The sequence below is a fragment of the Parus major genome, chromosome 1 (assembly GCF_001522545.3).
Source record: "Parus major isolate Abel chromosome 1, Parus_major1.1, whole genome shotgun sequence".
In the NCBI taxonomy this organism is placed as follows: Eukaryota; Metazoa; Chordata; class Aves; order Passeriformes; family Paridae; genus Parus; species Parus major.
In genome coordinates this window covers 31,110,125-31,123,061 of record NC_031768.1, presented here as the reverse complement: position 1 = coordinate 31,123,061, position 12,937 = coordinate 31,110,125, and the positions used below count along the sequence as shown (strand labels likewise).

The 12,937-nt window shown below is 36.7% G+C and overlaps 1 protein-coding gene across 8 annotated transcripts in view; it reads left to right on the top strand.

Annotated features, from left to right (window-relative positions):
• Nucleotides 1–12,937, top strand: part of UBE3A (ubiquitin protein ligase E3A) — a 55,745-nt gene that overhangs the window by 32,421 nt on the left and 10,387 nt on the right. For all 8 annotated transcript variants that reach the window (XR_004496918.1, XM_015630380.3, XM_015630363.3 and 5 more), the window contains 2 exons: nt 2,581–3,836; nt 10,525–10,669. Coding sequence is in view for 7 of the 8 variants with exons in the window: in XM_015630380.3 (XP_015485866.1) it covers nt 2,581–3,836; nt 10,525–10,669 (1,401 nt within the window). In the remaining variant the exon portion in view is untranslated. The remainder of the gene's footprint in view (nt 1–2,580; nt 3,837–10,524; nt 10,670–12,937) is intronic.

Sequence of the window (12,937 nt, the reverse complement as noted above, 5' to 3'; positions counted from 1 at the left end):
TAATGTTAGTTGTCACCAAAACCCGTGATGCAAACATGTCCAGAAACCAGGCCAAATGGTTTTTAAAGCCATTAACTGTTGAGCAGACCACCTTCGAGTATTGTGGCAAAAAGTGGTATAAACACAAGTCCAGATTCATTTATTTTAGCTAAAGAAGGTGAAATTGTTTACAGGAAAGATTTAAAAAACCCTACAGAATTAGCAGTAAAACACAGTACTGTGTTATAAGCAACCCAAGATGTTCCAGTCAATAGCATCAGTTTCTTCTTTATCTGATGCAAGGATAAATTTGCACCCAAATTATTTATGATCTGAATAAGCACAGATGTAAACATTAGGAGGGGGAAGGGAAAGGCAATGTATCATTAGATGAGCAAGAGGCACAGTAAGTCTGTTTTGTGATTTGTCTCTTGATTTTTTTTGTACTTTCAGTGGAGCTTTTCAGATACAGAATTTTCCTTATTCTGTCTAACCATCCCCTCTCCCCAAGACAGGTACCCAAGAGTCCTCTCAACCTACCTCCAGAGACAGTCTGTTGGCTACAGCAGTAGCTCAGACTTCCTCTCTTGGAACATCACAAGTATTGACCTTTCTTTGTAGCTGTATAGATAGATGGCTTCAATGCATTCTTAAAACTCATCTGAGGCTTAGTTACCTTTGGATTTGGGTGATGTCTAAGGAATCTAGCACTCTGATTTTTTTAAGGTCTATCTGCTACAGTGGTTACAGGGAAACCTGCAGCAAAGTTTTGCAAAGCCAAGGAAAAGGATGTGTAGCTTGCTTTTATACTTGACATGGGATTTAAAGTTCTAAATAAATTGAAAGAAATATTCTTCAGAAATAATTACTTAAATTACTTTTTGGGAGTTCTTGAAACACTAAAACCTTTAAAAGAGTGAATGAGGAATTCCTGTTTTAAGTATGGAAATCTGAAATTTGTTATATGGTTAAATTGTCAACTTACGTTGATAATTTTTATGCTATGAATAATGTCTGTGGTCCAGACTCAGTGAAATTGAGACTGTGGTCCTTATTTTGAGGAACCATGTAATGGAACATCATCTGTATTAGCAGATAAATTTCTTTTAACACAAGAAAATTAAGACTTCTTTTAGGACAGGTTTTGCTTCCTGAGCATGCACTGCAGCAGATAAAAATAGATGTTGCACTAAGCTCGCATCCTTTCATAATGTTTTCAATAGAGCTGGTTTTTTAACACTACAGATTTCAGTTATGAGCTTTGTCAGTGCCTTCAGATTGGAAGTCAATCTAAGCCTAGACATAAGCTTCACCTTTCTTGTGTTATATGTGCTCTAAGAATAGCTTGGGATTCTGTGAAAGTCAGTAGGATATCTGTCTTTGCATCATCTAGTTTGTATTTTTAATTTAATTACTTCTTGAAATGAGTGTCAGTACAGGTAATCACATTCCAAAATATTTTAATGTACATCTTTTTTGAACATCTTTGTTAAAATAATACATTTCTTTCTGCAGAGGTAGGTGGTTCTAGCATGGTTGGTGAATACAGTTCTGAAATGGTTTCTAGATCTCTAGAGATGCTATTAAATAGATTCTGTTTTAGTTCTAAATTATGTGTCAGTTCAGAAGAATCTGCTTAAACTAGAATATCTTTTCAGGGTCTGATCATGTGGTAATCCTACTGTAAATCATCACCTGATGTGAAAGCATCTGTGGGTTTTGTTTGAAATGTAACATAGAAAGCTATAAATAATGTTTTCTTTCTGTTTTCTAAAGAGAAAGGAAGATTTCAAATAACAAATGGACCCTTCAAATGACTTATTTTGTATCAGGAGTTTGGGGAGAGGGAGAACAGACAGGTATTTGGAGCAGATGTGTGTAAACCATCTTGTTCATCTGAATAGCATGTTGATAAGTATACCCAAGTTGCTTATCTTAGTGAGGCCTAATGTACAGAGAGATAATCTACATGCCATGCTATATGTGTAATTTAGAAGACAGCATAAATTTCAGAGCATATATTAAGGTTTTTGGGAGGGTTCTCAGGCATCAATTTAGTCTAAAGACAGTTGCAGAAAGCATTAAAAAGATAAATAAGAAGTCTTACATTCCCATTAACATACAACAAAACAAGTGATTGAGTCTTTTCTTCAAGGTCTGGTTTGAAAAAAGAAGCTGATACAGTCTAGTTTGTTTAGTTTAATGACTTACACATTAACTGTACAGATTTACCAGAAGACTATTGTCACAGCCTTATTCATTAAGTCTTTTAAAGTTTAAACCTCTGATTGCACTTGTTTCGACAATACTGTAGTGTTGACTGTCAGATGTAATTAATTGGATGCAAAATAGTTTCACCATTGTGCACATTCTCTGATTGACATCCATGAATAAAATATTTTACAAAGTCAGTGAGTGAAATCATGATTTTTCATGCTAATGAAATGATAAAGTATCTGTCTTGAATTTATTCAGCACTGACACTGTTTTTTGCAGTTTTAGTGATGATAAAATATAGAGATTTCTTGGGTAGGGCAAACCAGAAGTATTTTATATTTTTTATTTTATCTTTGTAAAACTAATATCTTTATATTTTTATAGATGTGACTTTTCTAACAGAAGACAAGATATATGAAATTCTTGAGCTATGTCGAGAAAAAGAGGATTATTCCCCTTTAATCCGGGTGATTGGGAGAGTGTTTTCTAGTGCTGAAGCACTGGTACAGAGTTTCCGAAAAACCAAGCAGCACACCAAGGAGGAGCTCAAGTCTCTTCAAGGAAAGGATGAAGACAAAGATGAAGATGAAAAGGAAAAAGCTGCCTGTTCGGCTGCTGCTATGGAAGAGGATTCTGGTGCATCATCATCTTCGTCATCAAGAATAGGTGATAACACACAGGGAGATAATAATCTCCAAAAACTAGGCCCAGATGAAGTGTCTGTAGATATTGAAGCAGTCAGACGGGTCTATGATAGGTTACTTTCTAATGAAAAAATAGAAACTGCCTTTTTAAATGCACTTGTGTACTTGTCACCTAATGTGGAATGTGACTTGACTTACCATAATGTATACTCTCGGGATCCTAACTATCTGAATTTGTTTATTATTGTTATGGAGAATGGCAATCTTCATAGCCCAGAATATCTGGAAATGGCTCTACCGTTGTTTTGCAAAGCCATGAGCAAACTACCCCTTGCAGCTCAAGCAAAACTGGTCAGATTGTGGTCTAAGTACAGAGCAGATCAAATTCGGAGAATGATGGAAACATTTCAGCAGCTTATTACTTACAAAGTCATAAGCAATGAGTTCAATAGTCGTAACCTAGTGAATGATGATGATGCTGTTGTTGCTGCTTCAAAGTGCTTGAAAATGGTTTACTATGCAAATGTAGTAGGAGGGGATGTGGATACAGATCATAATGAAGAGGAAGATGAAGAACCCATCCCAGAATCAAGTGAACTAACTCTTCAAGAGCTGTTGGGTGAGGAAAGAAGAAATAAAAAAGGTCCTCGAGTGGACCCACTGGAAACTGAACTTGGTGTTAAAACTATAGATTGCAGAAAACCACTTATCCCTTTTGAAGAATTTATTAATGAACCACTGAATGATGTTCTAGAAATGGACAAAGACTATACTTTCTTCAAAGTAGAAACAGAGAATAAATTCTCATTTATGACCTGTCCCTTCATATTGAATGCTGTTACCAAGAACCTGGGATTGTATTATGACAATAGGATCCGGATGTACAGTGAAAGACGCATAACTGTGCTCTACAGCTTAGTTCAAGGGCAGCAGCTCAACCCCTATTTGCGACTGAAAGTGAGACGTGATCACATCATTGATGATGCACTTGTCCGGGTAAGTGCCACAGAAACACGGAGCTTTGTTGGTTCTGACTAGTGCAAAACGCATGGGCTTGGAGTAACTGAAAGGGACTCTTGTGTGCACGTTCATATGCTAGATTTCCTCTAGAAGAATCTCAAATAGCTTTATTGTTTGAATTCTAAACATGATGCTGAAGATTTCTATGTTCAGCAGAAGTACTTCTCAGAGTGTTTGCAGATTTAGATGTTTTAAAGTGTCAGGTAGCACTTATTCCCCATTATCACTGCACAGATCTTGGTGGTGAGAGTGACTAACTTCTGTTTCTTTGTGCTCTGCACTGTCCTGGATGGTCTTCTGATGGGAGGGATTTCCAGATGGAAGTTAGAATTTTAGTTGTGTACTCTTCTTGTGGACTTACAAATTTCTAGAAATAAAGCATTATTTTAATTTGGTACAAATACTGATACAACTGAGAAAGGAAGACAGACCTGCTAATACCAGGGAAGTGTGAGAGCTGGCTGTTTCTGAATATGCTGACTGCTTAAATTAAAACTTAATGCCTTTTCTTCATGCATTTTTAGTTGAGGGGACTCATACAGGATACAAACTATCATACAGTAAATAGGTCCATATATGACCTTAATATGTTATTTAATTTTAGGACCCTTCCTTTTTGGTTAAAGCTGGTAATTTTCAAAAACTCATTTTCCCATGTTCTATTCTTAAAGCATAAGGTTTGCAAATTTTTAAATTTACCCATGGCTTTAAAACTTGTCACTGAAGACCCAGACAGGTCTTGTTAAGAGAGATTTTAGAGAAATTACCTGATTTTGCCTCTCAGCTCAGCTGTTACTTGTAGTTAAATTTGATGACTTTAGCTGCCAGTGAAGGTAATTGTGAGAGCCGTAAATGACCTCCTACCTTGATTTTTCTGTATGCCTAGGAATTTCCAGCTGGGTTAGCTGCTTCCTGGGAATTGCTGATGCTATAACTTGTCAAGAAAAACATTTGTCTTTAGTAGCAAAAGAAAAAATAAACTTGCAGTACAGAAATGGCTTCTGTCTGTAAACTCAACTTTACATTAGGCAAATAAATATAAAAATACTGTGTACCAGTTTTTTTAAGAATACCCTTTGTAATTTCTCTACCTATCTGACTTACAGTTGTGTCCAGTTATGTTTTGTCATGTTATTGAAATGGAGTTTATTCCCTGAATGATCAGCTTTGGGCACATAAATTCTGGAAAAAAGGGTGGGATAATACTTCAGTAGAGAATGAGCTAAAACAGCATAAGAGCTAGTTAGTTGTAGGTTGTTTTTTTCCATGTCAGTTCCAGCAGAGCAAAAGCAAACCTTCCTCTTTATGCTGATAATAAGAAGGTGTGCCGGTTTCACAGAGAGTGCCTGATCTGTTCAAAAATCACATGCTGTTGTTACTGGCACTATCTGTAACTGGTCAAAAAGCAATTTTAGTAATTTTCACAATTACTTCCTAATTGGTCTGAAACAGGTCTGGCGAAAGCTCATCACTCTCAATGCTTAAAACAGTTTACTCTGTCTCTGATGGGAATCTAAGATGGGTACCATGAGCCTCTGTAGTAGTACTGACAGCATCAAACATAAGCGAAAGCTGCACTGGATGACTTTGCATCAGGGATGCCTGCAGTTTTGGATGTACAGTATTGAACTTAGTAAGGGTCTCACTGAAAAATACCAGAAAGATCTGTCTAAGAGAATAAGCTTCAGTAGTGAAAGCACATTCTTAGATCTGCTCAGTGACAAAATGTTTCTGAACATGCTTATTATACAGGTAATTAATTATGAGTGCCAACATATTTACCCTCAAATTTCCTTTTTTTTTTTTTTACCTTCAGAGGTTTGAATATTTACAGATATTTTTGAATTGTAACTACTATTTATGTTACTAGACCTGTGTCTTCACAGAAAAGTCAGTGAAGACTTTTTGGAGTATCTGTGGAATTTCTGATAACTTCCAGATGAAAACATTTTCAAGAATATTGACTAAAATGAGGCCGAGAGTGTTACTTACATTTTCCTTATTGATGTTGAATATTTTTGAAACAAATACATTGATCAGCCTTTGCAGTTTCTTGCAAACACACTAAATACTGGCAAGTACCTTTAAGGCATTATCTTGTTTAGAATTGCTTATTGAGAGAATCTTAGTTCCCTAAAACACATGCAACTAAGGAAGAATCTTATTTATAAATTCCTTGTTCAGTTTCTTTGCACATGTGAAATTTGCTTCAGAAACTTTTCTTTTTTTATTGGAAATGATTTAATGTAACATCTTTCTTTGTAATATATATTTATTGTATACTTATTTGTATGTATGTTAGTCTGAAAAATCACCTGGGGACAAAGGTGGAATGTTAGAATTTGTAACACTTTAGTCCCCACTTTTTTTAAGGAATCCTTATATCTATCTGGGAGTTGGTAGCTCAGTTTGCAGTTCCTGAAAGCAGTTAACATGTTTTTTTTCTGTCTAGCAGCTTTAATAGCTGTTCTGCTGAGTCACTGTTGTGTGAGTGTGGTAGTAATGAAAGGAAATATATCCTTAAATCCTCTCTTCTGCCTTTGCATTCCCCAAGAGCTGTTTCTTTCATCCCCTTCTTCTGAGTTTACTTTTTCCCCACCCCCATGGCCCAGGTTAAATGTGGCATTCTTCTCAGGTAGCAGTCATTTAAAGGGTGTGAGTTATGACACACAGCTTCTGCAAGTGAAAACATGGTGGTTTCCTTCAGCAGCATCAGGCTTGTACTTGCTTGCAAGTTAGAAACTCACAAATTTCATATGGAATGTAGACAGCTAGTGGGCAGCAACCCTCTCCTGCTTGTAAATGACTCTGCTGAGTGTATTGATGACCAAAATTCCCTGTGACACCTGAATCCAGTAGGCAGATCCTCTCCTGTATTAGCAGCAAAGTGCTTCAGGAGATTTGACATTGTTTCAGACATTGAAGTTTTATGTGTTCAGGTGAAAAATCAGAATTTGGTTGTATGCAGAGCATGTGACTGTTGTTGTGTGCAATCTCCAAATACATGAACTGTAAAGAACAGCTGGAGAAAAGGCTACTTTGTCACTAACTGCCTTCCATGCTGGTTTTTAAAAAAACATGTTGACCAACATATGTCATGGTGTGTCACTGGTAGTTTCAAGCTTAAATTAGCTGTGTTTTGTCATTTTTGCTGTCTAGTGTGGAAAGATTCCTGCATCTGCCTTAAAGAGAACTTTTATATTATGTTGGAAGTTAAGATGGTTTGTGATTGTTTTTAAGTGAATAGAAATTAGTTCAGTTGCCATCTGTTCTAAGCAGGTCACCAAACTGGTGTTATATTAATCTTTTGAATGTTGTCATATTTCTGTTGTCCAGTGAATGTTTCTGTCTGTCAGGAAAGCAGTGTTACTCTGTAAACAAAGTAAAATCACCCAATGTCTTTAGTTGTGGTACAGTGTTGTGTTTCAGCAAACAATACAGATATTCCTTATGATGCCATCTCTCAGCTTTCAGCTTTTTAATTAATACATTCTTCTGCTGCTTTAGACATGCTACATACCTGCTTTTTAGGAAGTCCCTGGAAAACATAATGATTATTTCAATGATATCAAACCCTCATGACAGAAAACAGCTTCTAAAACCTCAGAGTGGGATTGTGTTTATCTAGCAGCATCTATGTTGACAGTGTTGAGGTAGCTCTGATTATTCAAAGAAAGGACCCAAAAAACCCAAGAACGAGACAGCAGTAACTGAAGTTCATATTTCCCTGCTACAGAAACACTGCTGCAGTTCTGCTAAAGTCCAGCACCTCCTTACTGTTGTGCTTGCTGCTTTCCAGTGCTTTGCCCACTGCATTCAGTTTTTATTGTGAAGCATCAGTGTTGACGCAGATATTCAAAGGAGCAGCTAAACCCACAACTCTGAGTTGAGCAGCTTAGCAGAATTTTCCTGCTTATAGAATCTACTTCAAGGAGCATCAGGCTTTGCTCAAAATACTGGCTTTTGGGTAATCCTTTATCTGACTCCCTTGCAGACATCCAGTGCACTGTTCTAATCTGCCTAGCCAGCATTGCTCAACTAAGACTGCTTCCTTCCTCTTTTTTTTAGGTTGTTTTTGTCAGCCAAAAAATCATGTTTGAAATTTCTTTAACTGCTCTATATGTATAAATATGAGCACTTAGTGCATTTCCATGACACAAGAGAGTCTCCACACTATGACATAGTGTGTCACTGCTGTTCGAAAAGAAATATAAATACAACTATGCTTTCTCAGAACTCATGAAAATTCATAAATCATTCAATATAGTAATTTACTGATGGTAAAGACTACAAAGCCAACAAACTCATGACTGGGGAGAAAAAAACCACAGTTTATTGCTGTTGGTTGTAAGTGGACGGGATCCAAGTTGGAGAATTTCTGTCTGTCCAGCTTGAATGTTTAACATGTATTTACAGTTTTAAAGTAAATGCTAGTTCTCTGTTTTTCAGAAGTTGCAAGTTGTACTTGGAACATGGCTTAAGCTTCATTCTTGTCCTAGAAAGAGTTTTTTACACAAATGGCTTAGGTAGTATATAACTAAGTTTTTCAGAAAATGTTGTAGTTTTGATAGAAATACAGACTAAACTCACTTGCTGTCATTATTTGGGATCTTCATGGCTTGCCTTCATTTTTTTTTTAACTGAGATTTATATGCTTTGAAGTTACACTCTCTCTCTTGACAAGTTTATTTTCCAATACCAGGTAGTGCAATTTTTTCTCCACATGCTTCTTTTGCATGGAGTGCTTAAATGTCTTCAAACCCGTTATGATAACCCGCCCCCAACTGTCACCCATCCTGCCCTGCTGTGCTTCTTGGATCGTGTCTAGCTGACTTGGCAGGAGAAAATGTTTCTTGCTGGTGTAATTTTATGAGTCGATGGTGTCATTACTGCTGTCTTTACCTTCTCTGTTCTGTTCCTATTTTACTTTACGCTGCTGTAGTAAAATTCTGGTCTGTAAAGAGTGTTGGCATATGTGGATAAGGTAGGATGATGAAATAAAAAGTAAGGTTTAGCATGTTAAGGACACCTGCTGGTACATACAATTTGCAGTAGCCCAAATCAGAGGCAAATCTTACAAGTAATATGGTCTTGGTAGAGGAGTATACAGGTCCATCTGTGCCTTAATTTACTGCTGCTGAGTTTTCTATGCCACATAGGTATATTAAGTCTAATTGTGCTGCATAAGTGTAACCAGTCTGTTTATGCTTTTAAATAGTACATTTCTTATCAGCTTCAAAATATTCTTGCTTAACTTTTGATTTACTGAGAGGATATGTTTTTGGTGTAAGTAAGTGAAGGACCTGGCAAAGTGCATTCATAGCCAAGAAACCCAGTCATACCCTGGGTTGCATCAAAAGCAGCATGGCCAGCAGGTCAAGGGAGGTGACTGTCCCCTTCTACTCTTGTGAGACTCCCCTCCGGAGTGCTGCATCAAGTTCTGGGTCCACAGCATAAGAAGGATGTGAACTTGTTGGGTTGAGTCCAGAGGCGGGATGCAAAAATGATCAGAGGGCTGGAGCACCTCTCTAATAAAGACAGGCTGGGAGAGTTGGAGTTGCTCAGCCAGAGAAGGTTCCTGGGAGACCTTAGAGAAATTACCAGCACCTAAAGGGGGGCTGATGAGAGCTAGAGAGGAAGTTTTTTCAAGGTTATTATGATGGGACAAGAGCAAATGACATCAAACTACAGAGAAGAGGTTTATATTAGCTGTTCAGAAGAAATTCTTTACTGTGAAGGTGGTGAGGCACTGCAGCAGGTTGCCCAGGAAAGCTGGGAATGTCCCGTCCCTGGAACTTTAAGCACAGTTTAAGGCCATGCTGGATGGGTCTTTGAGTGAGCTGTATTACTGGAATATGCCTCAGCCCATGGCAAAAGGGTTGAAACTAGATTATGATTCCAGGTCCCTTCCAACCCAAACTGCTTTGTGATTCTGTGGCCTCTAATGGCCTTTATATAGACTTGAAACCCTTTCTTGTAAAATATCAGACTTTCTATTTGGCTTTAATTGGATTTTTACTTTCATGGCAGCAGTGCAGTAGATCTGTTTAAACTGAAGAAATAAGAGCAAGAGAGTTTTGAGACTTTCTCATTAGGGTCAACAAGAGTGGGTTGATTTGACTGTAATATTAGCGTATTTTTTGTTTTTAGGGTTTTTTTCCCCAGCTCTTGGTTTGAGAGATGCATCTACCTCATCAAAGGCTTGTTTTGTCTTCCACTCTGAAAACATATCTGTGTAATCCCTTCACAAAGCCATTTATTGTCAGACATGTAGATCATATTGCAGAATCTTCATTGTCAGATGAATTTAATTATCCCAGTAATACATCTTGTACTCTTCCTTTTTCTGTGAATTGTGCACAACACAATGATAACTTGTTTTAAATAAGTGCTTAAAAGAAAAGAAATAGAGAATGTTAACAGGCACTGAGCTTTAATGGGCTGACAGATCAGTTCTGTGGTAAGTTTCTTGCTGTTAATCCCCAGATTATAAAATATGCTTAGAGTGGTCTGGCATTACTATTGATTTCTCTTATTTTACTGTTGTGATTTGTGCGTACTTTCTTCTTAATTTTGGAGGGTGCTTTTGTTTTCATTATTTGATACTAAACTATTCTAGTAAACAGATTTACTAATGAAATATTTCTATCTCTTCACTCAATAGCTAGAGATGATTGCCATGGAAAATCCTGCAGACTTGAAGAAGCAATTGTATGTTGAATTTGAAGGAGAGCAAGGGGTAGATGAAGGAGGTGTTTCCAAAGAATTTTTTCAGCTGGTTGTGGAAGAAATCTTCAATCCAGATATCGGTATGCTTTCTAACAATTTACTGATTTTACAGATTTTTCTCACAAAAGGTTGGCCTGGATGATCTTCTAAACTGGATTGTTCTATGTTTATGCTTTCTATATCCACTGCTGCTTCTATCTGAAGCTCTCCAGATTTGTTGATGGTCAGGAGAGTATTTGATGCACATTGAAGATCACTATGTTGTCAGCAGTCATTCTCCTAAAGGAGGAAAGATGGAAGGAGTAACTGTGTAGTTAATGAGAACCATCATTACTTGTTTGGATTGAAATCAGTAGTACAGGGTTTCTTTGCAGGGTTCCTTTGTTCTCTCACCTTTCTCCTCACTTTGCTTTGTGATTAGCTTCTAGAATTAGTAATCAAACCAAAGAGGAAGAGCTTCTGCAATAAAGCAAGAGTTAGGACTATGGTGAGTTTTTGAGTTATTTCCTCCACTTCCTCCAGCTTAATAAATCCGATAGTCACAGTTCTACATATCCAAAGTGTGACAGCAATGTCAAATTTGAATGTAGTTAAAGAACCAAGAGTAATTTGATATATTAGAGTCAAAATTTTATGTTTGTGTTTTAGCAGTCATGCTTCCATCATATTTTTTTCCCTTGCTTCCTGCACCAATGATTTAAGCAAGGACATGCTTCTTTCAGTGTGCAGCTTTTCTGCTGCTCTGGCAAGATGAAAATGTTAATGAAAACATAAGAATAATTCTTATTAGAATAGAAAGTATACCTGCCAGGTTCCTATAATTTTACATGAAATACGATGTAACATTGTAGTTCCTGTAATGGCTTCCATTAAAGAAGCCTAATAGCTCATGGCTGTAAATTTGGTTTTCACTGGACTATTTTAAAAGAGAAAGCTGTTGCTCTTGGTTTTGGAAAATTACTGAAAATACACAGAAATCTGTTTTGACTGGATTAGAGAGAAGGTATCAGTATCAAGTACCCAGAATCAGTAACAAAAATCTTAACCTTGGCACTTGCCCTTCACCAGAGGCAAGCCAGTTCTTATGACAAGTGGTACAGAACCATAGCTAAGTCTTACTCACTCTGAAAAATGCTATTAATTGGAGAGATTTGGAATCTGAATTAGCTTACTTTGAAGTATGGCAAAATAAAGAACTCTTAGTACTTTGATTGATGAAATTTTTTTTCAACGTAAAATAAATACATTTTCAACTTGAGTTTATCTAAACAGAAGTTGTGTAGGTGTATTGAAATATTCGTTATTTAGTAATGCTAAAGTATGCTTAAGCTAACATCCAAGCACTGTGTATATACGCCCTGCATTTAAAGATAGGTAATAGATTAGATGTGCATACATGTTTTAAGTTTTACTTCTGTTTTAAAAGTGTAAAAAAGTATGTACACATTTTGTACTCGAAGTAACTCTGGGGCAGGAAAAGAGCTTTTTATTGGCTTTTGGCATAAATGTGTAAAAGCAGAAAATGTAGCTTGCATTCAGTGTGTGTGTACATATATATGTATATGCATATATACAGTTCTTGTGCATATATACATTATAGCAGTTCATGTATGCACCAGATATACTAGGTGTGACTTTTGTTGATTTATAAATGCTTTCTTTACCTGAGAAAACAAAGCGGATCCTTTAAATTGAATTTTAAATGTCTGTCCTCTAATAGGTATATTTGGAGAGATTGTCGTGGTTTAAAACCAATAACTAAGAAAATTACTTATTTCTTGCTGTGAGATATGGATTAGAATAAGGGCAAAACAGGCATAAAACTTAAAAGGAATAAAGTTTATTGACAAACAACAAGAATAAGAACACCAGAATAAACTTCCAGAAAAACCTTTTCATCCCCTATCTACCCACTATTCCTTTGTTCACATGACAACAGAGACAAAAACTTTGGAACTTTGGTGGTTAAAACAGTCACAATTCTTGCTACAGTCTTTTCACCAGTCTTTGTAGAGAAACAGAAGTTTCTTCCTGTTAATTTATGGAGTTTCTCACAAGAAAACTACTTTTGTTATAGTTTTCCATTGCCCTGATATCAGCTGCCCAGAGCTGCTGTTATCAGAGCCCACCCCTCCCATTTTCACATCACTCTGAGATGTGTATGGGTCATGATTCGAGGGATAGCATTTTTAAGGATGAGTATTCAAAGGCAAAAAAAGTCTTCTTCATCTGTTTCTGTGAGCTTCACTAGACAACAGTTTTCTCATTGCCTCTCAAGGCTTCAAATCTCCCAGCACTTCACTATACCATAATTACTCAAGTTTACACTTTGAACACTTTATTCCTCC